A 24,371-nucleotide genomic window follows, 5' to 3' on the forward strand; every position below is an offset into this window, starting at 1 on the left:
TTTTATTTATTTTAAATATTTATTTTATCTGAAGGTACACTATGACTCAGACAATCCCCACGATATTCTTTCTTGTTCCCAGGTTCTCCACATGACGTTTCTGCTTTTGTCCTTTTCAATGTACATTTCTCTCGGTCTTGTATTTTTAACGCAGAGTTTTTGCTTTGAAAAAGCGCAAAGTGCGACAAAGCGAGTCGATACCGCCTAAAATATTAGATGTGAAAAATAATCATGGGTGACTGCTTGGTTTACCTTGAAAATATACTGAGGATAGAGTTCTACTTTCTGTTCATTATTAGTTGCAAGGTGACTCTTAAATAAATACAGGTCTGTTACTTTCTCGTACAGCCTGGTGGTTTAACAAAGACGTTTTTTGACCTTCTGAGGCATAATAGTAAGTTGCGGGCACATAGGAATTATAAAATATATTTATTAAATGATTGTTAAATGGCTGAATGGTGGCATTGATATAAATACCCTCTTCCCTGCTTTTATTTTTCTCTGTAGTACTTACCAACATCTAACAAACTATATATTTTATATATTTATTTTTGTATTCACAGTCTCCACCCACTAGAACAAGAGGCTGTATGAAGAAATTTTTGTTTGCTTTGCTGAGCACGGTGTCCCCAGGAACCAGAATAACTGCTGGCACAGGGTATACGCTCAGTAAATACTGCTTGAGTGAACACAGTCAGTGAAGGTGAATGTACAAGGAAGCTCAACCCAGCATTATTATAATTAAAACTATCCCAAAATACTCCAATTTGAAACAGACTACATAAGTCAGGGTACAACTATAGTATGGAATGTTATGCAACCATTAAGAAGGAAGGAGACCCATTTAAACACACTAAGAGGAGGGACTTCCCTGGTGGCTACTCTGAGCTTCCAATGTAGGGGGCCCGGGTTTGATCCCTGGTCAGGGAACTAGATCCCACACGCATGCCGCAACTAAAAGTTCACATGCCGCAACTAAGGAGCCTGCCTGCCGCAACTAAGACCCAGCACAACCAAATAAATAAATGTTTCCAATTTTTTTTTAAATAGATAAATATACTAGGAGGAAAAATTGTTCAAGGTAATTTATAAAGAAAAAGTTTATATTAGATAATGTTTAGTACAGACGTTTTTGTTATAAATACATAATATGTATAGAAATCTCTGTATCACAGGAGAACAGAGACTATATTGATAAACGTAAGCATTTATCAGGGTGGAGTTAGGGAAAGCGTTTTCTTTTTCATTCATACCCTATATTACGTTCAAAAGACATGACTGGGTTCCAGCCTGAACAAATTATCACAAGCTCGTCAGAATTACGGTATGGGCTCTAGGTTATCCCTGAGAGGGGATTGGGGCAAGGAAGTGGCCCCAAAGGAGGACCCAAGTCACAGCGCATTTCCTGAGCTCAGCCACTCCTTGAATCTGCCCCTCGAAGCCAGAGCACCTGCGGCTCCCGCCTCCGTAGCGGCCACCGGGGATGCTGGGCCCGGAATGCGCAGGGGCCTGCGGGAGGCTGGAAAAAGTAGAGTCCTGCCAAGTGAATTAGCTGCCTCGGGGGTTCGAGATAACCAGATGCACAGGAAGAGGGTGTCTCTGAGCCTTTCCCACCTGCATCCTGGGGCGCTGAGGGCGGGGGCGGGGGCGGGGGCTGGATGTGGTATAAGACTGCCGCCCTGGGCAGGTCTGGAGACACTTGACTCCCAACCGAGTCTGCGCCCCACGTCGGATCAGGCCCTCCGGAGGTGAGAAGGGGCCTCATTTGGGGGGAGGGGCGATGAGGCTGGCTGGACAGCTGACTCCTGTTCCTGAGGGGAGGGGGCAGTGGGAAGCCTGGACGCCCGGCTCTGACAGATGAGGGGCTGGAGGTCTGGAATTTTTGGTCTCTTAGGGGAAAAGGAACTAGGGATACAGACTTATGGATGGCGAGAGATGGGAGCCCAGGTTCCTGGGTCCCAAGGGGAAGGACTCCTGGGTCTGAAGGAGGAGGGGGCTGGGGGCCGGGACTCCTGCTTCCTGAACTCTGTCCTTCTCCGCAGCAAAAGAGACCCGTCCTCTACCTGGCAGCCGCTGAGAGACTCAGAGAAGCCACCATGGCAGGGTTCCTTCTTCCACCCCTGCTGACCCTACTGCTGTCCTTAGCCTTGGGATCTGCTGCCCAGGAAGGTGAGGGCCAGTCTGGGAGGGCTGCCCTAACCCTTGGACCTCCCATCATCCCCAGTGACCGTCTTCAAGGGCCCCTCTCTCCAAGGGGTCCCTGAGTCAGGACCTCCCTCTGCTCCAGCAGCTTTCTCCCTCAGAAGACAAGACCCTTCTGCCACTTTTCTTCCTGCTTCCTTCTGACTCCTGGGGTCTCTGTGTGCCCCAGGCCCTGTCTTCTGCACTCAGGGTCTCTCCTATCAGCTTCTGTCGTCAGCTCCAGACAGACAAGATTCTCCTCCTGGGTTTCTGAGTGGGCTGCCTCTGTCTCTCTCCAGCTCCATCTCCTGCTTTCTCTGCACTCTTCTCCATTTCTGCCTCTGCATTTCTCCCTGTCTCTCTGTCTGTCTCCATCTCTGTCTCCAAATCCCTCCGCTGTTGACTCAGCCTTCCTCTGAGGCTTACTACCCATGTTTTCCTCCATGTCTCTATCCAGCCCGGGACAAGAACGACGACAAGATTATTGATGGACTCCCGTGTCTAAGAGGCTCCCAGCCCTGGCAGGTGGCCCTGCTCAACGGCAATCAGCTCTACTGTGGAGGCGTACTGGTCAACGAGTGGTGGGTGCTTACTGCTGCCCACTGCATGCTGAAGTACGTGGGCACGGGTGCTCTGAGCACTTCCAGCTCTCCCTCTGGGTCCCTGCCCCCCCCCAGTCTCTGTTCCACCGACCCCCATCTCTGCCCTGCCCCCTCTCTTGGTCTCTGTCGTTCCCCCCCACCCCCGCCCAGGATCTCTGTTTTTCTCTCTCTGGGTCTCTCTCCCACTCTCTCACTCACAGTGACACTATGAATGTTGCTCCGTTCTCCCAGTGTGTACACCGTGCATTTGGGCAGTGAATCCCTGAGCAGAGGCCAGAAGATCAGGGCCACAACGTCATTCCGCCACCCCGGCTACTCCATGCAGAGCAAGGTTAATGACCTCATGCTGGTGAAGCTAAGGACGCGGGCCAGGCTGTCATCCACCGTGAAGAAGGTCAACCTGCCTTCCCGCTGTGAACCCCCTGGGACCACTTGTACCGTTTCTGGCTGGGGCACCACCACCAGCCCTATTGGTGAGGCTCCCTCAGTGACCCAGGAGCCCCAGACCCTGAACCCCTCCTCCTTCAGGGTCTAGGATCCTGGACCCCCATCCTCTCCCCATCAGGACCCACGGGTCCACAGTCCCAGGCCTCTGACTGATGACTGACAAGCCCCCCCCCCCCATCTTGCAGCGACCTATCCAGAGAAACTCATGTGCACAGAGGTCGACATCATCTCCTCTGGAGACTGCAGGAGGGTTTACATGGACTTGCTGGGAGATTCCATGCTGTGTGCTGGCATCCCCAACTCCGGCACCAATGCCTGCAACGTGAGCCCTCCTTCCTCCCCTGCCCTGGGTCCCTGGCTGCTTCATCTTAGCACGGAGCCCCATCTTCCCCCTCTATCCAGAATCTTTGCACCTGACCTTGGCGCTGAGCATTCCCTCATCACCCCCCGCCCCACCCTAGACCCAGCTTTCCTAGCTTTCTCTATCCTATTCTCTGCTCAGGTCAGTAGTGGCAGCCCAGTGGGGGCTGGTATGGCCCTGAGGATGAGGCAGAAAGATGAATGGGAGGGGCTGGGGATGGGCAACGTGCGGCCAGGATTAGGGGAAGGCGAGTGAAGCCTTGGCTTCAAAGCCAAACTTTAAAGGGGTGGGGGTGCCCAGAAAACTCAGTAATCAAGATAAATGATATTCTTATGCAATATTTTTTTAAAAATCTATGCAAAAGTCCACGATGAACAAAATATCAGAATTTTCAATAAAGAGCCATCAGTCTTACTGAATCTCCCGCTTACCTCAGGCTTCAATAAGTCTCAGCACAGCCCTGTACTGACCCTTTATCTAAAATTGGGATACTGTGTTTATCACGGACTTTTTCATATTAAATTCAATTTTAAGGTATTGCAGTAAAATACTGTTTATTGCAATTACTGAGACTGTGTGCCCGAAGTTGATGTCTCACTCACCTCACTTGGGTCCTGGTCCTGGGCAAAGAACTGTCTCTCCCCTCCTCTTTGTAACTCCCTCCCTGTCTCTGAACAGTATCTTCCCACATCTCCCTTTACACCTAATTTCATTTCATTCTTTCCATCAGTGTTGCCACCCACCCCCGCCCCCATTGGCTGTCTGCTTCTGTCACTCTTTTTTTTTTTTTTTTTTTTTTTTGCGGTAAGCGGGCCCCTCACTGCTGTGGCCTCTCCCGTTGCGGAGCACAGGCTCCGGACGCGCAGGCTCAGCGGCCATGGCTCACGGGCCCAGCCGCTCCGCGGCATGTGGGATCTTCCCGGACCGGGGCACGAACCCGCGTCCCCTGCATCGGCAGGCGGACTCCCAACCGCTGCGCCACCAGGGAAGCCTGTCTCTCTTTTTATCTACCTACCTCTCTGCCGCTCTCTCCAGCCCCTACACTAGTGTTTCTCTGTCCTCCCTCTACTGCTCCACCGTTCTTTTCTCCATCCTTTGCTTAACTCTTTTCCTCTTCTCTGTGGCTCCCTTTCCTTGTCTCTCTCCCCGTACCTCCACTCCTTTCGCTCTCACCTGTACCCTCAGCTGCCAGGGGTGGTGGGAGGGTAAGTGTTAGGGATGGGGTGACGGGACGGGAATGTGTGTCCTAGAGAATGGGGCATCCTTCTCTTCCCCCAGTGAGGGCCGGCTTCACGAATGTGCAAGTTGTACAGTGACACGCGGTCCCACACTCAGGAGAGTCCCACCCTCGGTTTAAAGCACTCCTGTTGCTGTCTTGAAATTCTTAATACTTTCGAAGCGAGGGAGCCCACACTTTCATTTTACACGGGGACTTATGAATTGTGTCATCGGTTAGGCCCCCGATTTCCAAGACCACCCTGTCCCTCTTTCACGCCCATGTGTCCGTTCCCTGGAGATACTGACCCTTCTCCCATGGGCTTGGCGCTGAGTCCTCAAAGATGGGGAAGAAATGGGGCTCTGACCCCCTGGAAGCCCTGCCCCTTCCCTGTGATTGGTCCCATTGGCCGGGGCTCAAGCCAATGTCTTCAGAGAACGTGGTTTGTCTTCTCCATGATGGCCCTAATTCCTGCTCTACTATTGGTCCCCAGAGACTATGAGTCTCTCCCCATTGGCCGGGGTGGAAGTCCAGGGTCTGGCAAGACAAAGACTGACAACCGTGGGGGTGTATGAGACGGAAGTGGGGGCGGGACTTCACTCTGAAGCTGAAGCTAATTTGCTTTGTCCCCTCCAGGGTGACTCAGGGGGACCGCTGATGTGCAAAGGTACTTTGCAAGGCCTGGTGTCCTGGGGAGGTTTCCCTTGCGGCCAACCCAACAACCCAGCTGTCTATACCCAAGTCTGCAAGTACGTCGATTGGATAAACACCACCATGAGCACGTATTGCTAATCTCTCCGCACTCCCATCTCTCCATCCCTACGCCCTGAACAGGAAATTCACAGAAATAAGGACGTCGATGATCTACAGTCATACTTGACTTTACTTTTCCTCAAAGACATATCATAAACCTCCACAATATGCCATGTGCGTAAGTCAATCAAATCAGCAAGGAATTAAAACCAAAACACGAGACACAAAAACCTCAGTGCCGGTAAAGAAGTAGTGAGACCAGCAGCCTCGGCCACTGAAACTGTAAATTCATACGATTTTTATGGAAGTTGATTGGGCAATGTGAATCAGGACCCTTGTTCTCCACCTTTGACCCGGCAATTCCAGTTCTAGGAAGATACTACTACAAAAAAAAAAAAAAAAAAATATCCAAAATGTGGAGCAAGGTTTGAATTTATCACAACATTATTTATCATAGCAAAACGGTGGAAACACTGAATATGTCCGGAATCAGTCGAGTGTTTAAGTAAACAATAGGCTAGCTCGAGACAAGGATATGCAACTGCCAAGGCAACTAATTACGCAGAATTGTCAGTGTTAGGCAAGGATGTTTATGCTACGTGATGTTAAATGAGAAAAGGAAGATACGGAAATATATGTGCATGGGATCCTTGCTATGTAAAATGAAAACATTCACAAAATAAAACCTGAAATCATGTGTACCAAACTGCATTACGGTGGTAGTCATGGGAGGGTAGCCTGCTTCCTTGCATTTACTTTTCTGTGGGTATGCACTTTTATAACCTGATAAACAGCAGCGGAAAAGCTCTGGAGATCTAAGGTGGAGGAGGGGAGACCCTTAGAGAGGAAAGAAAAATGCACGTGATTTTTGGTCCCTTGCCTTGCCTCCCTGCCCAGTGGCATATTTTTTCTCCGTTTCCTGGGTCTCCGTATTCCTCATCGGTAAAATGGAGAAGCGAAAGAGGAAAAGGGAAGGTAAAGAGAGTAAAAGGGAGGGAGGAGAGAATATGTCTGCTTCTTCAGGGTGGAAAGGGGTGTGAAAGTGTTTCTGGGCATTTCACGGGTGACAAACTAGGAGAGAGGGAGAAGGTGTGGGGGAAGCGTAGGGCTGGCAGGAAGACAGGACACCTGGGTCCCACAGGGGCCCCCCAAAAGTGAGCCACCAGCCTCCTGGATGCCAGGGGAGGCTGGGGGCTGGGAACCCAGGTAGGTGGTCTCCTGTCCTCAAGAAGGCAGGGAAGGGGCCTCAGAAAGGGTGGAGGTAGGAGTCCCAGTGACTCAGCCTGGCCATGCCCCTACTCCTGCCATCCAAGTCTCCTGGGCAGCCATACCTCAGAAGGTGCTGACAGAGGGAGCCTCTCCGATGCCCAGGACTCACCTCTCCTACCTGTCTTTCCAGTTTCTCCCCCAGAATTCTCGACTGGTCAACATTCTCCTCTTGTTGAAGCTCCACCACCTTCCCCTCTCTCCTAGCCTCCTATTCTCCCACGCTTCTTCGTATTGCAGGAATTCTGTAGCCGCCGTGGAATTTCTTAACTTCCTCTGGTGTCCCTGTGCACAGGAAGCTAAGCCCCCTCCTCCCTCAGACCCAGGAGTCCAGGCCCCCAGCCCCTCCTCCCTCAGACCCAGGAGTCCAGGCCCCCAGCCCCTCCTCCCTCAGACCCAGGAGTCCAGGCCCCCAGCCCCTCCCGCCTCTGGATCTGTGTCAAGTTTAAGGAAGGTCAAGAGTATCTGGCCACCACCCTCATGAAGCTCCATCAACTTCCCCTCTCTCCAGCAAGCCACCCCAAATCCATATTCAACCTAAAAGTTTAAAAAGTAACAAAACATCACAGTTGCACTAGGTCAGCCTATAGACAACTGGCTCTGCCTGTTGGCAGCTCTTGTATACCCGTCAGGAGGCGGATTGGTTTACGATGACTTGAGAGCATACTCTTGTTGAATTTTTTAAAAACAACTTCCTTGGGCTTCGCTGGTGGCGCAGTGGTTGAGAGTCCGCCTGCCGATGCAGGGGACACGGGTTCGTGCCCCGGTCCGGGAGGATCCCACGTGCCGCGGAGCGGCTGGGCCCGTGAGCCATGGCCGCTGAGCCTGTGCTCCGCAGCGGGAGAGGCCACAGCAGTGAGAGGCCCGCATACTGAAAAAAAAAAAAAAATTCATTTTTCTTTGGGTAGCTGATAAAGTACAATAGTTAAAGACACTGACTCTAGAAACTGCGCTCTTTGGGTGCCAATCCCAGTTCTGGCAGCTGTAAGCTATTCACCTTTGAGCACATCACCTCCCCACCCTTGTTCCTTCAACCTTGAAATGAGAGAAGTAGCACCTATTTCCCAGGGCTGTTATGAAGATTGTATAAGTTTACTGTTCAGAAAGTGCTAGAACATTGTCTGACACAGAATAAGCCTGCAATGAGTGTTGGGCTTTTTTTGTTTGTTTGTTTGTTTTTGGCTGTACCACATGGCATGTGGGATCTTAGTTGCCCAACCAGGGATCGAACCCGCGTCCCCTGCATTGGAAGCGTGGAGTCAACCACTGGACCGCCAGGGAAGCCCCTGAGTGTTGGTTTTTATTGTTTGTGGCTTCTGGCTCTTTTCCCTGCTTACACTTTCGTAAAGTTTTCTTGTAAAACATTTTCTTTATTGAAGACTTTTGCGGAGCATGTCACTTGGGAGAAAGACATCTCATAAATAAGCACGCGCGGCGTGTGGGGATGGCAAAACCATGAAGGCCACTGGCAAATGCCTAGAGCTGGGGACTTCATTCTCTCTCTTAGAGGTCCTTCCACTCCCCACTGCCTACCGCCTCCCTCCTTTCCCACAGGGCTCCCAATAACTCCTCCCAAATCCACCCATCCCGTATTATAGTAAGGTGGAACCAGACGGGGCCCCAAGAGATGCGCCATGTCCACCGCCATGTTGGAAGCTGAGTTCCAATTCCGGCTCACCGTTTCCTGGGTGTTTGAGGCTGAGCGATTAAATTCCTTTCTCTGAGCCTCAGCTTTCTTTTGTGTAAAACAGGAGTGGGAGGAATGAAGTCATTTAGTCATTTGGTCAACATTTGCTAAGGCTTCCTCTGGGCCGAGTGCTGTGCTGGTGCCTGGGACGTAGAGGTGAGTGAGAACCAGCGCCTACGCTCAAGGAGCTCATGGTCCAGTGGGGGAGATGGGTGTGGATCCAGACGGTCACCATCCAGCGTGACATGAAGGAGGCACCTGCTGTGGGATCTTAGATGAGAGTGACTAACCCATCTGCAGAGGGTTGGAAGTTGGGTGGTGTTCAGGGAAGTCTTCCTGAAGGAGGTAATGTGTAAGCAAAGACTTGAAGGACAAGTTGTTACCAGGAGAAGCTGGGAAGAACATTCTGGGAGGCGGGAATAACATAGGCAAAGGCCTAGAGGTTAGAAGACATGGAATGGTTCAGGAAAGCTTCAAGTAATCTCCATGGCTGGAGCACAAGAACACAAGTGGGTAGAGCTGCACTGAGAATGTGACAGCCATTCGCCTTGGTGGCTCCTGACTCGTGAACTGTGGCAGCTCCAACTGAGTCGTGCTGTAATTGTAAAAGACACGTCGGATCCCAAGCATCTATCATGCAAAAAAATAAGAAAGCAAACCACCTCTTTAAAACTGTATTTTGGGGACTTCCCTGGTGGTCCAGTGGTAAAGAGTCCACCTTGCAATACAGGGAATGTGGGTTCGATCCCTGGTCAGGGAGCTAGTATCCTACATGCCTCGGGGCAACTGAGCCCGTGGGCCACAACTACTGAGCTCGCGCGCCTCAACAAGAGGCCCTGTGCTGCAAACTACAGACCCCACGCGCTCTGGAACCCGCGCCCCACAACTACAGAGCCTACGCGACCTGGAGCCCGGGCGCCACAACTAGAGACAGAAAACCCGAATGCCACAAGTAGAGAGAAGCCCGCGCACCACAACGAAGAGCCCGTGCGCTGCAACGAAAGATCCTGCATGCCTCAATGAAGATCCCGTGTGCTGCAACTAAGACCCGACGCAGCCAAAATACATTAAATAAATAAATAATAAATCTTTAAAAATAAAATTGTATTTTGATTTCACATTGGAATAATATTGTTTTGGATGTATTGGGCTGAACGAGATGTTAAAATGAACTCTTGTTTTTTGGGGGTTTTTTTCTTTACTTTTAAAAAAAATTGTGGCTACTAGAAAATTTTAAAGCACACGTGGGGACTTCCCTGGTGGCGCGGTGGTTAAGAATCCGCCTGCCAATGCAGGGGACACGGGTTCCAGCCCTGGTCTGGGAAGATCCCACATGCTGCGGAGCAACGAAACCCGTGCGCCACAACTACTGAGCCCGCGTGCCACAACTACTGAAGCCCGAGAGCCTAGAGCCCGTGCTCCACAAGAGAAGCCACCGCAATGAGACGCCCATGCACCGCAACGAAGATTAGCCCCCCTCACTGCAACTAGAGAAAGCCCGCACGCAGCAATGAAGACACAACGCAGCCAAAGATAAATAAATTTATTTTTAAAAAAATGCACGTGTACCTGGCATTATATTTCTTTTCTTTTCTTTTTTTTTTTCATTATATTTCTTTTGGCCAGTACTGCTGTGGATGCTGGGGGACCCAGGCCAGGGCTGTGAGCCAGACAGAGGCAATGTCAGCTCTGACACAGGAAGATGCCTCTGAGGTCAAGTGAAGGATACAGAGAAGGGGAAGAGTTTGGGGTAATGGTCCAGGTGGGAGAGAAGCAGGTCTGAACTGGGACCAGGGACATAGGGATGGAGAGAAGGGACCACACGGAGAGAGGAGGCAGTGGGATAGGACTTGGGGATCAATGGGCCATGAGCGGTCCAACCTGGTACCTGGGAGGATGGTGGGTCCTGAGAACAAGATGCTGGGTTCAGTGGGGAGATGAGTGAGAAGGGCCTGGGGGAAACTGGGGGGCGAGGGGAGCAGCCCCAGAGAATATATCAAATGCCAGATTGGTTTTCATCCCAGGAGTGACGGGGACAAGCAAAGGTGTTAGCAATTAGATTTAATGCAAGAATTAAATGCTACCCACAGTGCCAGGCCCAAGCTGGTGCTGAGGTTGACGTTATTCATATCAGTTGCACTTATTGCTCAATGACTTTCCCCAAAGATTCCCTTTTCCATCTTGCCCGTCCCTGTGATTATCACACCCATTTCCCTCCAGGCAGCCGCACGTACACCCATTCCTCCAGCTCATGCCAGTCTGCCATTTCCTTGCATGCACCAGACCCTTTAACTACCTCTCTCCTACTGACTAAAACGCCCAAGTTTAAAGACACCTCTTCAAATCTTCCTGGATCCCCCCATAGCTTCCTGGACCCCCGTTTCTCATCACACTCTTCCTGCATTCCCGTTTATTTCTGTGTCTCTCTGTACATGTTAAATCTCATCAACAAGTCCTGAAATCCTCCTGGGTCCCACTAGCTTCCCCGCTGCCCTCTCCCACGCCACCCCTTCTGCAGGAGCTAACTCCCCTCTGTGCATACACAAGCTTCTCTTGGAAACGCAGGTGGAACCTAGGAGAGGTAAGGAGAGATTTAGAGAGTGTTAACGGAGACTTGGAAAATCAAGGGGAAAGACAGAAATACAGAGAAAAATATAGAGAAAGAGGCAGAGGGGTGGAGAGACACAAACAGACAGACACGGAGGCACCCCCCGCCATGGCCAGGGAGAGAGCTGGACACCGAGAGACTTGGAGAAGGGGGGCCAGGCGGGTCAAGAGTCCTGATATCCGGGCAGAGGTGGGTGGACACTCAAAGGACAGCAACAGGACTGTCAGATAGAGATAAAGGGAAGCAATTGATGCAGCCGGCCGTCCACCTGCCCGGAAGAGAGCTTGAGAAATGGAGCCGACAGGAGCATGGCACTGGGTGCTGGGGACAGACAAAGCCCTATTGTTCGAAGGCCCTTTCCCCACAGTGCCTGGGTCTGCACCACAGCCCGGGGCAGGGGCGGGTACCAGCTTGGTGACACACGCTTTCTTGCTGGCTGGTTTTGCTGTGTCTCGCGAGGACACTGAGGTTCTCCAGCACGCACAGAGGGACTTACAGGCAGGTGCGTGAGTCACCCCAACCCCACTGAACCCGTGGGGCCTCGTTCCCAGTGCCCAAGGGTGCTGAACCCAGGAGTGACAGCCTGCAGGCCCCAGAGCACGTGAGAGGTGGGAGTCCAGGAGGACAGGGGGTTCTGTGTGTTTGCCTGGGACGCAGGCATTTGGGTCCTCAGATCCTTTCTTTCTTTCTTTTTTTTAAATTAATTAATTAATTTTTATTTTTTTGGGCTGCACTGGGTCTTTGTTACTGCCTGCGGGGTTTCTCTAGTTGCGGCGAACGGGGTTTACTCTTCGTTGCGGTGCGCGGGCTTCTTACTGCGGTGGCTTCTCCTGTTGTGGAGCACGGGCTCTAGGCACGCGGGTTTCAGTAGTTGTAGCGCGCAGACTCAGTAGTTGTGGCGCACGGGCTTAGTTGCTCCACGGCATGTGGAATCTTCCTGGGCCAGGGATCGAACCCGTGTCCCCTGCATTGGCAGGTGGATTCTTAACCACTGCGCCACCAGGGAAGCCCCTCAGATCCTTTCTTGCTCAAGGACCTAGAAGTCTAGGAACCGAGGAGAACAAGCTTCTGCCCTTCCTTCCTTTAGATCCAGGTGTGCAGACTCCCAGCTCCTTTCTCCTTGAAGGTCCGGAATACTCAGCCCCCAGCCCCCTCCTCCCTCAGACCTGGGAACCCGGGCCCCCAGTGCACTCAGGGACCTGCACTGCCCTCCCTGGAAGCCGGGGTCAGGGGGGCCATCAGGCGGGGAGCTGTGGGAGGGTGGGAGGAATATGCGTGGGAGTCCTGGGTGAGGAGGAAAAGGGCGGGTCCCTCTCCTGCCTCGGGGACCTGGGGAGGCAGAGATTAAAAGGACACACCAGGAGCATCTGAGGACAGGACCAGTCTCTTCCAGGGGGCGCCAGGGAGCTCAGGGTGTCTGTCTGCCAGGCCCTGGGCGCCACAGCCCCTATATTCTCTGCTTTCTGCCCTCCGTCTCCGACTCTTGAGGCGTCCTCTCTGTTTTCAGCATCACTTCTCTCTCCGCGGTTCCCTGCATTTCTGACTCTCTGTCTGTCTCCCTTTCTGTCTGCCTGTGACACGTACTGTCCCTGCCCCCAACCCAAGAGTCGACCCCCAGGCAGCCGGCCCCCAGCAGGTAAGATCACACCTCCCACCAGAACCTACAGGTGTGGGGTTGAGCAACAGGTAAGCACAGAGCCAAAGGGAGGAGGAGAAATCCCATAGAGGGAAGAACGTCAGGGGCCCTCCCTCCTCCTGTTACTAATCAGGCAGGCTAAAGCCGAGGATAGAAAAATAATGTGAGGTGCGCCGTGAGCAGCAGGTTCTGGGTCCTCTCTGGCACCCGCCTCCGGGGGACCCTCAGATGGAAGACATGGGTCAGGGAGACAAGAAATCAAGAGGCTAAATGGGGAACACAGAAGTCAAAGTTCAGGAGAGCAGGGCAGGCCGGGGAGGAAAGGGAAGATGAGGCGGGCGGAGAGGGAGGAGACTGGGCGAAGTCTGAGGCCGGGACTCATGGAGCGCTTGGCTTCCCTTCTCAGGTACGGCCATGAAGACGCTGATTGTAACACTGATTCTGGTCGCTGCAGGTAGGCCAAAAAGGGAGGGGCAGGGGGCTGTCTGGGCATGGGGTGGGGGTTGTTGATGGGGAAGAGATTGGAGCTGGGATGGGGATACACATGAGGATGGAGGGGGCTGGGTTTCAAATGAGGAAGATGCAGGGGTTAAATTAGGGACGAGGGATGCAGATGGGGAAGGGGTGGGAGGCGGCCGTGAAGATGGGGACGGGTTTGAGGATGAGCTTGGCTTGGGAGATGGGGTTAGAGATGGGGAAATTGGCTGGAGGTGGGGTTAAAGATAAGAACGCTTAGGGATGGCTTTGGCTTTGGGGATGGGGATTGAGATGAAGAAGGGGTGGGTTTGAAGAAGAGTTGGAGGATGGGGTTGGTTTGGGGCATGGGGATGGAGAAGATCTTGATGATTAAGACAGCAATGGGGTTCACCTTGGGGGGAGGTACCTGACGTCTCCAGACCTTCTCTCTGACTCAGACCCTCCCTCCCTCAGCCCAGACAGAGGAACAGAAGAATAAGTTGCTGCATGGTGGACCCTGTGAGCAGACGTCTCACCCCTACCAAGCTGCCCTCTACACCTCAGGCCACTTGCTCTGTGGGGGGGTCCTCATTCACCCACTGTGGGTCCTCACCGCTGCCCACTGCCAAAAACCGTGAGTCTCCACGCTGTGAATGAGGAGTGGTTGCAGTTAGACCCTGCGGGCGTCTTGCAGACTTCACACATCCCCCTGTCCCATCGTGAGGCCATCTGATAACCGGGTTCAACTGACCAGTATTTAACTGATTACTAAATACGTGTCAGGCAGTGTTTGGGGCCCTGGGGATATCGCAGTGAAGAAAACAAGAAAACTGCTGCTTTGATGAACTGACCTTCTACAGGGCCCTGTAGGGAGCGATGGATTTAATTCTAAGCGCTGGGGGGAGCCACATAGAGTTTTAATCAGGGAAGCAGCATGATTGGATTTACAGTTTTAAAAGCACTCTGGAAAGCGAACTGGGCGGGGGATGAAGGCATGCATGTGGAGGCTGTTGCCATCGTCCTGAGATGGACCAGGACGGACGGTGGCCCTGGGGATGGAGGGGAGTTGAAAACCCGGGGAGGGGTCCTGAGGCTGAGTCAGCAGGACTTGGTGGTGTGGAATGGGAGAGAAAGAGAACAAGCAGGGCTGACTTCCGGGGATGGGGCTTGAACCACTGGCTGTTTGGATGTGTCTTTCTCTGAGTCGGGGGGGGAAGGAAAGAGGAGCAGTTTGGATATGGGTGGGGAGCATCAGACATTTTGTTTTAGCCAAGGTGAGTCTCAGGTACCTGGCTGGTGTTCAAGAAGGATGCCAGGTTGACTGCTGGCGCTCAGGGGAGAGGTCAGAGATGGAGGTAAACATTAGGACTTGAAATACCACAAACAGGTGGTATCTAAAGCTACGGGATGGGATGAGATCATCCAAAAAGTGGGCATAGATAGAGGACCATAGAGGACCCAGGACTAATCCTCAGGGCACTAATAACCAGTAGTTTGATGAACAAGAGCCACCACTTTTTTCCACGCTAACTATGGGCCACGTAGCAAGGTAGGCAGTTTCTATACCTTTCCTGGAATCCCCCACAATAAGGGACTCTTGGCTTCTGAGGAAACTAAAGCTCAGAGAAGTAGCAAGTGTCATATCCCAGTGGGAGCCGGGAGAGACCCCAACAGGGGTCTCACCTTGCAGGGTCATGGACACAAGGACCCCCCCCCCCACAGGGTGGTCTCCCCCAAGCGCTGGTAAACCTGGCATCACTCCCACCATCCTCAATCATTCATCCAGCGCACATTGACCAATAGCACCCACTAAGGGCCAGATTTGAGCTGGGCGGTGGGAATTCAGCAAAGACTGAGACGGGGAGGTACCCAGAGTCTCTGCCCTCGGGAACACAGGAGCAGAAAGGTGCAGGAAGACAGTTCTAGAATCCTCGACAAACCATACAATTACAAATTACTCTAAGTCCGATGAAGGCGAAAAAACAGGGATGGCTCCATGAGAGAAAAGAACAGAGGTACCTGCTTTCGATGGAAGAAGGCGTCCGGAAGGACGTTCTGATGAGATGAAATTCAAACTGAGGCATGGGACATGAGAAAGGGGGCAGAGCAGCCAGGGCAGAGGAGACGTAAGGACCAAAGAAGTGGGAACAATGTGAAGAGTTCTAAGAAAAGAAAGTTCACTGGTTAACTGAGGGTCAGAGGATAGTGGGATAAGGCACTTGGGCTTTATTCTGAGGGTAATGGAAAAGCTGGAGGCTATGGAAAGCTTCTGAGCAAGGGAGTAATGCTTTGATCCATTTCACAAATATTTACTGAACACCTGTCGTATGCCAGACACTGGTCTAGGCAATGAGGAGGATGTATCTGCCTAAAACAAAAATCCCATCTTGATATTCTAGAGCTGTGCCATCTAATGCAGTAGCCATTAGCGACATATGGCCAATTAAATTTACATTCATAAAAATGAAACGAATTTCCAAATCCACTAGCCACACTTCAAGGGCTCAGTAGCTGCCTGTGGTCAGTGGTCACTGTTTCAAACAGCGCAGATGGAGAATATTTCCATCCTTACAGAAACTTCGATCGAATAGCACGGCTGTGGCAGAGGGAGACAGTAAAACAAGTAAATATTTAACAATACGTATATAGCGTGTCAGATGGTGATGTTAGGTTCTCTGGTGGAAAGGAAATCAGGAGAGGGAGCTGGGACTTGCCTGTTGGGGTGGATACTTGCATTTTAATTGGGTCTTCAGGGAAGGCCTCACTGAGAAGGTGACATTTGAAGGAGGTGAGGGAGTGAGGCATGCAGATATCTGGGGGAAAGAGTTGCTGGCAGAGAGAACAGCCAGTGCAAAGGCCCTGGGGTGAGAGGATGACTATTGTGTTCAAGGAAAGGCAGGGAAGCCGGTGTGGCTGGAACAGAAGGAGAAGGGGGAGACGGGGAGATAACTGACAAGTGACGGGGATGGATTGTGCAGAACCTTGTAGGTCACAGTGAGAACTTTGGCCTTTATTCTGAGCAAGGTGGGAGTCACAGGAGGGTTCTGAGCACAGGAGGGACAAAGCTGGCTTATATTGTTAAAATAGCTCTGGCTGCTCTGTGGAGGACAGGCTATAGAGGGGCAAAGGTAGAAGCCAGGAGTCCAGTGAGACTGTAGTCCAGGTAAGAGATTATGGTGGCTCAGACCAAGACGGCAGCAGCGGGAGAGGTGAGAAGTGGTCAGATTCTGGATATGCTTTGGAGAGACAAAAGGATTTCTGGACAGCTGGGAGGTGAGTCAAGAAATAAAGAGTCAAGGATAGTCTGCGGGTTATTCTGGAAGGATGGATCTGTCGTTTACTGAGCTGGAAAGACTGTGAGGGGAGAAGACCGGATGGTTCATGGTGTACCAGGCTACCCCACCTCCCACCGTCGCCCCCTCTGGAGCCTCAGCTGCAGCCCAAGGGCTCCAGGTGAGACCCAGCCCTTCTCTTTCCCAGGAATCTTCAGGTCTACCTGGGAAAGCACGACCTTCAGCAAAGGGAGAGCTTCCAGGAGGAGAGCTCTGTTGTCCGGACTGTGGTCCACCCTGGCTACAACGCCGCCATCCATGACCAGGACATCATGCTTTTGCGTCTGTCACGTCCAGCCAAGTTCTCTGCACGCATACAGCCCCTGTCCCTGGAAAGAGACTGCTCAGCCAACCACACCAGCTGCCACATCCTCGGCTGGGGCAAGACGGAAGATGGTCAGTAGGGGGAGAATGATGTAGGTGACCCATCATCAATGGGTGACGGGTCATGGGGAGGTGGGTTAACGGTGAGAATCAATGGGGTAGTGTACGAGTGGGTGAAAGTTCAATGGGGAGGGAGGGCAAATGTGGGAGTTGGGCCAATGAGTGAACAGCCAATGGAGAAAGTAGACCAACAGGTGAATGGTATGGAGATGTGGGCCATAAGATGAAGGGTCAACGAGGAGGGAGGGTCACTGTGGAGATACTAATCAGGAAGGGGGCCAGCTGTCGAAAGGGACCAACCAGGATGCACCAATGATCAAGAAAGGATAAATGGAGGAGGGACTAATGGAAGAAGCAGGGGAGCCAGCTGAAGGATGTGAACTGAGAAAGCAAACAGTGTCGAGAAAGCTCATGGGGGAAGGGTCAACTGAGAAGAGTCAGTGGTCAAGAGGGGTCACTAGAAGAAGGACTAGAGGAGAAACAATAGATCACCAGGAACCATTGAGGGTAGGCCAGTGAGTGAAGGGCCATAAAGGAAAGGAGAACCAGTGGGGGAGGATGAGGCCATTTAGGAAAGAAGCGGCAGCGAGGGAGTAGACCTTTGGATGAAGGGCCAATAGAAGGGAGAACCAATGGGGAAAGAAGGGACCAGTTAGGAAAGACCAAAAGTCAAGTGGTGACCAATCAGGATGAGCCAATGGGCAAGAAGGGTCCAATGAAGGAGGACAGGCTATAACAGAGGCGGGACTAATAGAGGAAGAGGGTCTAGAGGTCAGCAGAACTACTGAAGAAGGTGGGACCAATGGAAAAGAGACAAGTGAAGGCAGGAACTAAGAGAAGGAAAGACCAATAGGAAACGAGAACTGGTAGAGAAGGGGTAATTAGTGAGGAAGACAGGCCAATGTGAGGGAAGACTGATGGAAAGAGGGACCAATCAGGAGTCAGGCAATGGAAGTGGGTTTTGAGAATGAGCGACAAATAGGAAAAAGGGAACCGTTGGGAAATAGGGTCCAATAGGGGAGGGAGGATTTATAGGTGTTGGAGGATCGATGGGAAGGGTGGGTTGTGAAGTGATCCTGGCCCATCTCTCTTTGCAGGTGATTTCCCTAACATCATCCAGTGTGCATACCTCAACCTGGTGCCCCGTGAGGAGTGTGACCGCGCCTACCCTGGCCAGATCACCCAAAACATGGTGTGTGCCGGGGATGAGAAGCACGGGAAGGACTCCTGCCAGGTGAGGACGCCAGGACCCACCAGTTGCATAGCCAAGGACAGGGATGGGCAGGAAGAGACAGATACACAGGCCAAACTAGAGCTTTACAGAGACAGGCTGGGTGAAAATCAGAGGCATGATAAGGGAGAGAGACTCAATTTGATACACAGAAACACAATCGGGGACAGGCAGAGGTAAAAAGTCAGTCAGCAGAGACAGGAAATGCAGAGACAAGGATGGAGATGAAGAGATCAAGAACCACAGAGACACAGTAGGGACACAGATGGTGCCAGGAGGCTGTCCCTGCTCCAACAGAATCCCCACAAGTTCTGCTTGGAAATAACCACACTGTGCAGAAGGGGGACCGTGGCCGGGGAGAGAAGGGGCTCCATCCCGACTCCCAAATACTTGGAACTTGGCTTTCTGCCACCATCGTCCATTGGATTTCTCCTTTTGATGCCAAAACTGAGCCCTGTGCGTTGAAGGATCTGCAGAGACCAGCCAAGTGGGAGAAAGAGACAAAGATAGAGAAAAGTGATACACAGTGAGTTGGGTGCAAAGAAAGGGCAGGCAGATGAGCCCCTTTTCTGAGACCATCTGTCCTCTCTTTAGAGATCTCTGTGTTTCTGAGTCTCCCTCAGTCTCTTCTATTTCCCTATCTGTGACTTTGTATCTGTCTGTCTCTCTCTCTCCGTATGTGTGTCTTTCTCTCCATCTCTGAGTGTCTTTCCCCCTCTCTACACGTCTCTGTGACTCCTTCTGTCTGTCCTTCCTTCTCTGCGAGCCTGTATCTGACTCTCTCCCTCTTTAACCACAGGGTGATTCTGGGGGTCCGTTGGTGTGTGGCGACCGTCTCCGAGGCCTCGTGTCATGGGGTAACGTCCCCTGCGGATCCAAAGAGAAGCCAGGCGTCTACACCGACGTCTGCAGATATGGCCACTGGATCCGAAAAACCATTCAGGCCAACCGATCCTGATATATGACCTCCACTTCTTGACCTTCCCCCACCTGCCCAGACCCGACCCTTAATGCTTAATAAAAGTGGTGACACCACAGCACAAATCCTCCCTGATTTTACTCCAGCCCCATCCTTGCATCACTAGGAGTGACGGGAACACCAGCTAAGGTCTCAACCCTGCCACTAAGAGAATACAGGAAAATCTCTTCCAAGCATCTCTCCCTCCCCAATTATTCCAGGACTTCTTCCTACAGAGAAGTGGTTCTAAGTCTGGCCGAACCTGAGTTGGGCTCCCAGCTCCCCCACTTGCTTAGCCGTGCAACCACGGGAAGTGCCTTCCTTCAGTGTGTAGATTTTCTCATCTCTAAAATAAGGATAATAATCGTATATCCCTCATAAGGCGGTGGCTGTGTTGTTGGGGAGATTCAAGGCTGTAAACGTGTGAAACACATACGGCAGCGCCTGGCACACCCGTGTGAACAATAAAGAGTGAATTTTATTATTAGTGGTACTTTTTGCCTTTATCCCACCTCTGCCTCTCTGAAGCCCAGATATCCTTAGTTCCCTTTTACAGCTCAACTTGATTTTTCTCCTCCCTGGCAAGACATCCTTGTCTCCTCCACCTAACTAGCCCTGAGGGGTGGCTTTCTCCACTAAACTCCCCTTGTAGCAGCAAAAGCAGGGAGGTGAGAGGGCTGGGAGGCCACTGTGTGTGGGTAAGAGTGATGGGAGATAAAGAGAGCAGGGACCGAATCCCAAAAGACCACAGACCCCAGGTTGAGAGGCTAGGGCTTCTCCTGAGAGCAGTGGGGAGCCATGGAAGGGATGAGAGCAGAAGCAGCTCTGGGGCCATGTGCGGGATGGACCAGAAAGAAGAGACCAGAGGCCAGGGGGGAGTAGAAGCGATGGTGCAGGGAGAGAAGATGAGGGCTGAGCAGGGGCTGGGGCTGGGACAGCTGGAGAGGGAGGCTGAATATGAATTCACCGTGTGGAGAAGTTTGGGTGGGTGGCACACTCAAGACGGTAATGACCTGTAGAAAAGTCTGGGAGTGTGAGAACATCTGCTGTGTTCCAGAGATGGCAAATCATCCAGGTTGGTGGGGGCTGGGCTTTGAGGCCAGAGAAATAGGTGACATGGCTGGGAAAGTAGGTCACTGGAACATGGCGTTGGGCCCTGAGTACGAGGCAGAAGTACTTGACCTTGATCCTGAGGGCCTTGAGAAAAGGAAGGACAGGGTCAGATGTGGGTATTTGAAAGATCTCATTGCAGTCCATTTGAGGAGAGGGGGATGGGCAGGGAGGTGTAGAGACTGGAGGCCCTCCCCAAAATGAGGGGGGCAGACAGGCAGAACTGGGTGAGGACCCAGGCTTCTACATGCTTTCTGGGGTTCTTCCACCCACATGCACCGCGCGTGATCCCACACGGATGCACGCACACCTATCCCCAAGCCCCAGGTCTGTCCCTGTCCTCAGAGAGGGCTTCCTCTCTTGACCCCCACTGCACCATCTCCAAGAAAGACAAAACGACATCTAAGCCAGGCATTCTCCCAGGGGGATGAATGGGACAGTAAGTGGCTCCCCAGAGAAAGGGAGAAGAGGGTCCAACATGGGAGCTGAAGTTTCGAGCAGAGAAATATTGAGGAACAGAGGGAGAATCAGACACAACGGTCCGTTTGCTTCACAAACATTTATCGCAACCTTATTTTTGCCCAGCATAGAGTAGAATGAAGTTGGAAATTGTTACACAGAGCGGCCACACCATAGGAGATATTCAAAGTCAGTCATGTGTCATTTTATGATAGAAGAGCTACGTGGTCCAAAGACAGAGGCAGTATATGAAAAGAACAGTGTCTCTCGAGTCTAAAGATCTTTAGATTTGAGAAAAGGCACACTTAGATGTCTCAAGAACCAAAGAAAGGTGAAATTTTATCAAGGTGAAGTTTACCAAAGGTGAAATTTATGCGATGGGAGGGAGTAATTGACTTTTTATGAGTACATGAAAATATTAAGTCACGTGATGGCCCGGGCCCACCTTGACCAACCCCTTTTAGAAGTTATGAAGAAGAAATAGGGGCCTGAAATTCACTGGGATCACCAGGAAGAAGCCAATCAATGAACGTCCAGACCAAAATCAACTTCCGTTAACTGAGAGGAAAGCCTCTTCCTTAATGGACACTAACAATAATAACAGAGAGGTAACATGGTTTGCCCAAAGTCTCGAAGACAGTAGGTGGTCAAGTCAGAATTGAATGCCAGGGGGGCTGGTGCCAGAGTTTGGGGTCCTAACTGCTCTGCTAACATCTTCTTCCAATTCTGATATGTTTTCAAAATGAGCATGGAAATGTTTGAAGGCCCAACCCTTAACATGAATATTGTTGGAAGCAGAATCTCTGCACGTTTGGTGTTGAAGGTGTTTGTATGTCTACTAGAATTTTATCTACTGTGGGGAGAGTCTTCTGACGTCAACTTGGAATGGGTCATCGCTCTGTGATTTTTAAGTTAGAGTCATCCCAACTTTATATTCAGTGTTGAGATACTTGAAAGAATGCAATGTTGATCATATTTTTTAAAATATTTATTTATTTATATACTTATTTATTTGGCTGTGCCAGGTCTTAGTTGTGGCAGGCAGGATCTTAGTTGCGGCATGCAGGCTCTTGACTGCAGCATGTGGGATCTAGTTCCCTGACCAGGGATCAAACCTGGGCCCCCTGCATTGGGAGTGCAGAGTCTTAACCACTGGACCAGCAGCGAAGTCCCAGTTGATCACATTTATAAGTAAAATGTACATAGATGTATAAATTTATTTACATGCTCTGGAAGGTTTGCCTAAAAACTGAAGGACTTCCAGAAGAGTTGGAGCGTGGTGGTTTTAGAAATGTAGTTTTTAAACGTTTGAAGATATTTAACTAACTTAGTTTGTAAATGGGACCCAACATTATTATAAAGACTTACCTCATTTGCTGTGCAAAAGTTTTTAAGTTTGATTAGGTCCCATTTGTTTATTTTTGTTTTTATTTCTATTGCCTTGGGAGACTGACCTAAGAAAACATTGGGGGCTTTTCCGGTGGCTCAGTGGCTAAAAATCCGCCTGCCAGTGCAGGGGACACGGGTTTGAGGCCTGGTCTGGGAAGATCCCACACGCCGCGGAGCAACTAAGCCCATGTGCCACAACTACTGAGCCTGTGCTCTGGAGCCCGCAAGCCACAACCACTGAGCCCGCGTGCCACAGCTACTGAAACCCGCGCGCCTAGAGCCCATGCTCCGCAGCAAGAGAAGCCACCGCAATGAGAAGCCCGCGCACCGCAACGAAGAGTAGCCTCCGCTCGCCGAAACCAGAGAATGCCTGCACGCAGCAACGAAGACTCAGTGCAGCCAAAAATAAATAATAAAGAAAATAAATAAATTACAAAAAAAGACTCAGCCATATCCTTAGAAAAAGAAAAAAAGAAAACATTGGTACGATTTGCTGTACAGCAGAAATTAACACAACTTTGTAAATCAACTATACTTCAATTAAAAAAATTAAAACGCAAAACGAAAACAAAACCCAACAACAAAACCCTTCCTGTAATCAAAACACATATTTGGAATAAAAAGGTTTGTAAGCTAAACTTAAAAGACTGTAGGCTTCAAAGAAGTAGGCTGCTGGATTTGTCACCTTAATGCATGAAATATTCATTGCAATCGCCAAAACAAACCTCAGAATTTTATGTTTTTAAGTTTTTTTCCCTATACACTGAAATGAGTCTCAGGGCTCTAAAACCTCCCATTCAATAGGCGCTGGATTACAGAAGTGAACAAGACAGCTTTGCTTTTGCCCTCAAGGAATGTGAGCTCTGCAAAGGCAGCATCTCCAGGCTCGTTTGTCTATTTCTCTTCACAGACAGATCTGAGTCTGGCACACTGTAGATGCTCAGTAAATAAGTGTCAAATGAGTCTTTGGCTCTTATATCCTAGCGGAGACAGAGACTTGGAGACACAGAGGTGGATGCGTAGAGCTGGGGGCAGACAGAAAGAAGAGCTGGAATGCATAAGAGGTCAGAAGAGGCAGCCCTGGGTGGCCCAGGAACCGGGGAGGGAGGAGACATCTTTTGGGTTCCCTACCCAGTGCCCCACTTCCCAAGAGGCTGGGAGCCACCCACCCCCTAGCCTGGCCTCTTGGCCTCTTTCCCCATTGACAGGTGGCCCTGCCCAAATCTCACCCACGCCTGGCTGTGTCAGACAGGCTGTGTAAGGCACCTGCCGGGGGGCCTAGACTGGATCCCCGCCCCTTTCTGCCCGGTGGCCCTGGTCACAGGGTGAGGGGCAGAGAAGGGGTTGAGGGGGGTCCATCAGCAAAGTGGCCAGAGTCTTCCTGGCCCAAATGGAGGGTGAGGGAGATAGAGGAACAGAAAGACACAAAGATACACATACTCAGAGCCAGTGACAAAGGGCGGGGGGGGGGGGGAGGAGGAGGAGAAGAAAGAAGAAGGGGAAGAGTAATGACAAGAAGATGATGCAGGGATAGAAACAGAGAATAGGGAGACAGAGAAGGGTAGTGTCACAGAGAAAAGAGAGGTAACAGAAAAGAAAAGATACAGGGGCTTCCCTGGTGGCGCAGGGGTTGGGAGTCCACCTGCCGATGCAGGGGACGCGGGTTCGTGTCCCGGTCCGGGAAGATCCCACATGCCGCGGAGCGGCTGGACCCGTGAGCCATGGCCGCTGAGCCTGCGCGTCCGGAGCCCGTGCTCCGCAACGGGAGAGGCCACAGCAGTGAGAGGCCTGCGTACCGCAAAAAAAAAAAAAAAAAAAAAAAGAAAGAAAGAAAAAAGAAAAGAAAAGATACAGAGAGAGACCCAGGGGTGTAGAGAAAGAGAGATGAACTGAGAATCACAGCAACACATAAAGGGGCCTGAGGAAACTTCTGGGGTGATAGCTCATTATATTGACTGGGGTGATGGTTGGAAGTGTGTGGGTCAAAACTGATCACATTGTACGCATTAAATATGGTATATGTACCGTGCCTCAGTTTTACCATAATAAAGCTGTAAAAAAAAAAAAAACAGCAGAAAGAGACACTGGGTGGGCGCCTTATACGGAGAGAGACTCAGAAAGATTCCGAGGGAAGCGGAACACAGAGAGAAGGAAAGATGAGAAGGGGGGCGGAGGGAGGTAGAATGAGTGAAGCCACGGGGAAGACTGAAAAACACTTGCGCCAAGGGCGCTCCAGAGCTGGTGAGACGCCAGACCTCCGGAGACCCCTCCCCATCCCGGGGCCAGGGAGGTAGG

At 51.2% G+C, this 24,371-nt stretch overlaps 2 protein-coding genes across 3 annotated transcripts; both read left to right on the forward strand.

Moving 5' to 3' along the window:
* The first annotated feature begins 2,096 nt into the window (after positions 1-2,096).
* On the forward strand, positions 2,097-5,599 carry LOC116744066 (kallikrein-7-like). The gene is made up of 5 exons (XM_032613366.1): positions 2,097-2,169; positions 2,639-2,795; positions 3,015-3,256; positions 3,416-3,552; positions 5,444-5,599. The coding sequence occupies exons 1-5, from the start codon at positions 2,097-2,099 to the stop codon at positions 5,597-5,599; spliced, it is 765 nt and encodes a 254-aa protein (XP_032469257.1).
* A 7,572-nt stretch (positions 5,600-13,171) lies between these two features.
* On the forward strand, positions 13,172-19,150 carry LOC116743850 (kallikrein-6-like). Of its 2 annotated transcripts, XM_032612918.1 has the most exons (5): positions 13,172-13,211; positions 13,688-13,847; positions 16,694-16,941; positions 18,027-18,163; positions 18,960-19,150. In XM_032612918.1, the coding sequence occupies exons 1-5, from the start codon at positions 13,172-13,174 to the stop codon at positions 19,116-19,118; spliced, it is 744 nt and encodes a 247-aa protein (XP_032468809.1). In that variant the 3' UTR covers positions 19,119-19,150. The 2 variants fall into 2 exon arrangements, with proteins under 2 accessions (XP_032468809.1, XP_032468810.1); XM_032612919.1 differs by lacking the exon at positions 13,688-13,847 and having other exon boundaries at positions 13,173-13,211.
* The last annotated feature ends 5,221 nt before the right edge of the window (positions 19,151-24,371 follow it).

The sequence above is a fragment of the Phocoena sinus genome, chromosome 19 (assembly GCF_008692025.1).
Source record: "Phocoena sinus isolate mPhoSin1 chromosome 19, mPhoSin1.pri, whole genome shotgun sequence".
Classification (NCBI taxonomy): Eukaryota; Metazoa; Chordata; class Mammalia; order Artiodactyla; family Phocoenidae; genus Phocoena; species Phocoena sinus.

Bases quoted from the DNA above. Each gene is read 5' to 3' on its own strand.
- LOC116744066 (XM_032613366.1), top strand. From the start codon at position 2,097: ATGGCAGGGTTCCTTCTTCCACCCCTGCTGACCCTACTGCTGTCCTTA. The intron at 2,796-3,014 runs GTACGTGGGCAC...CCGTTCTCCCAG, and splicing joins GCTGCCCACTGCATGCTGAA to TGTGTACACCGTGCATTTGG. The intron at 3,553-5,443 runs GTGAGCCCTCCT...TGTCCCCTCCAG, and splicing joins CCGGCACCAATGCCTGCAAC to GGTGACTCAGGGGGACCGCT.
- LOC116743850 (XM_032612918.1), top strand. From the start codon at position 13,172: ATGAAGACGCTGATTGTAACACTGATTCTGGTCGCTGCAG. The intron at 13,212-13,687 runs GTAGGCCAAAAA...TCCCTCCCTCAG, and splicing joins ACTGATTCTGGTCGCTGCAG to CCCAGACAGAGGAACAGAAG. The intron at 18,164-18,959 runs GTGAGGACGCCA...CTTTAACCACAG, and splicing joins ACGGGAAGGACTCCTGCCAG to GGTGATTCTGGGGGTCCGTT.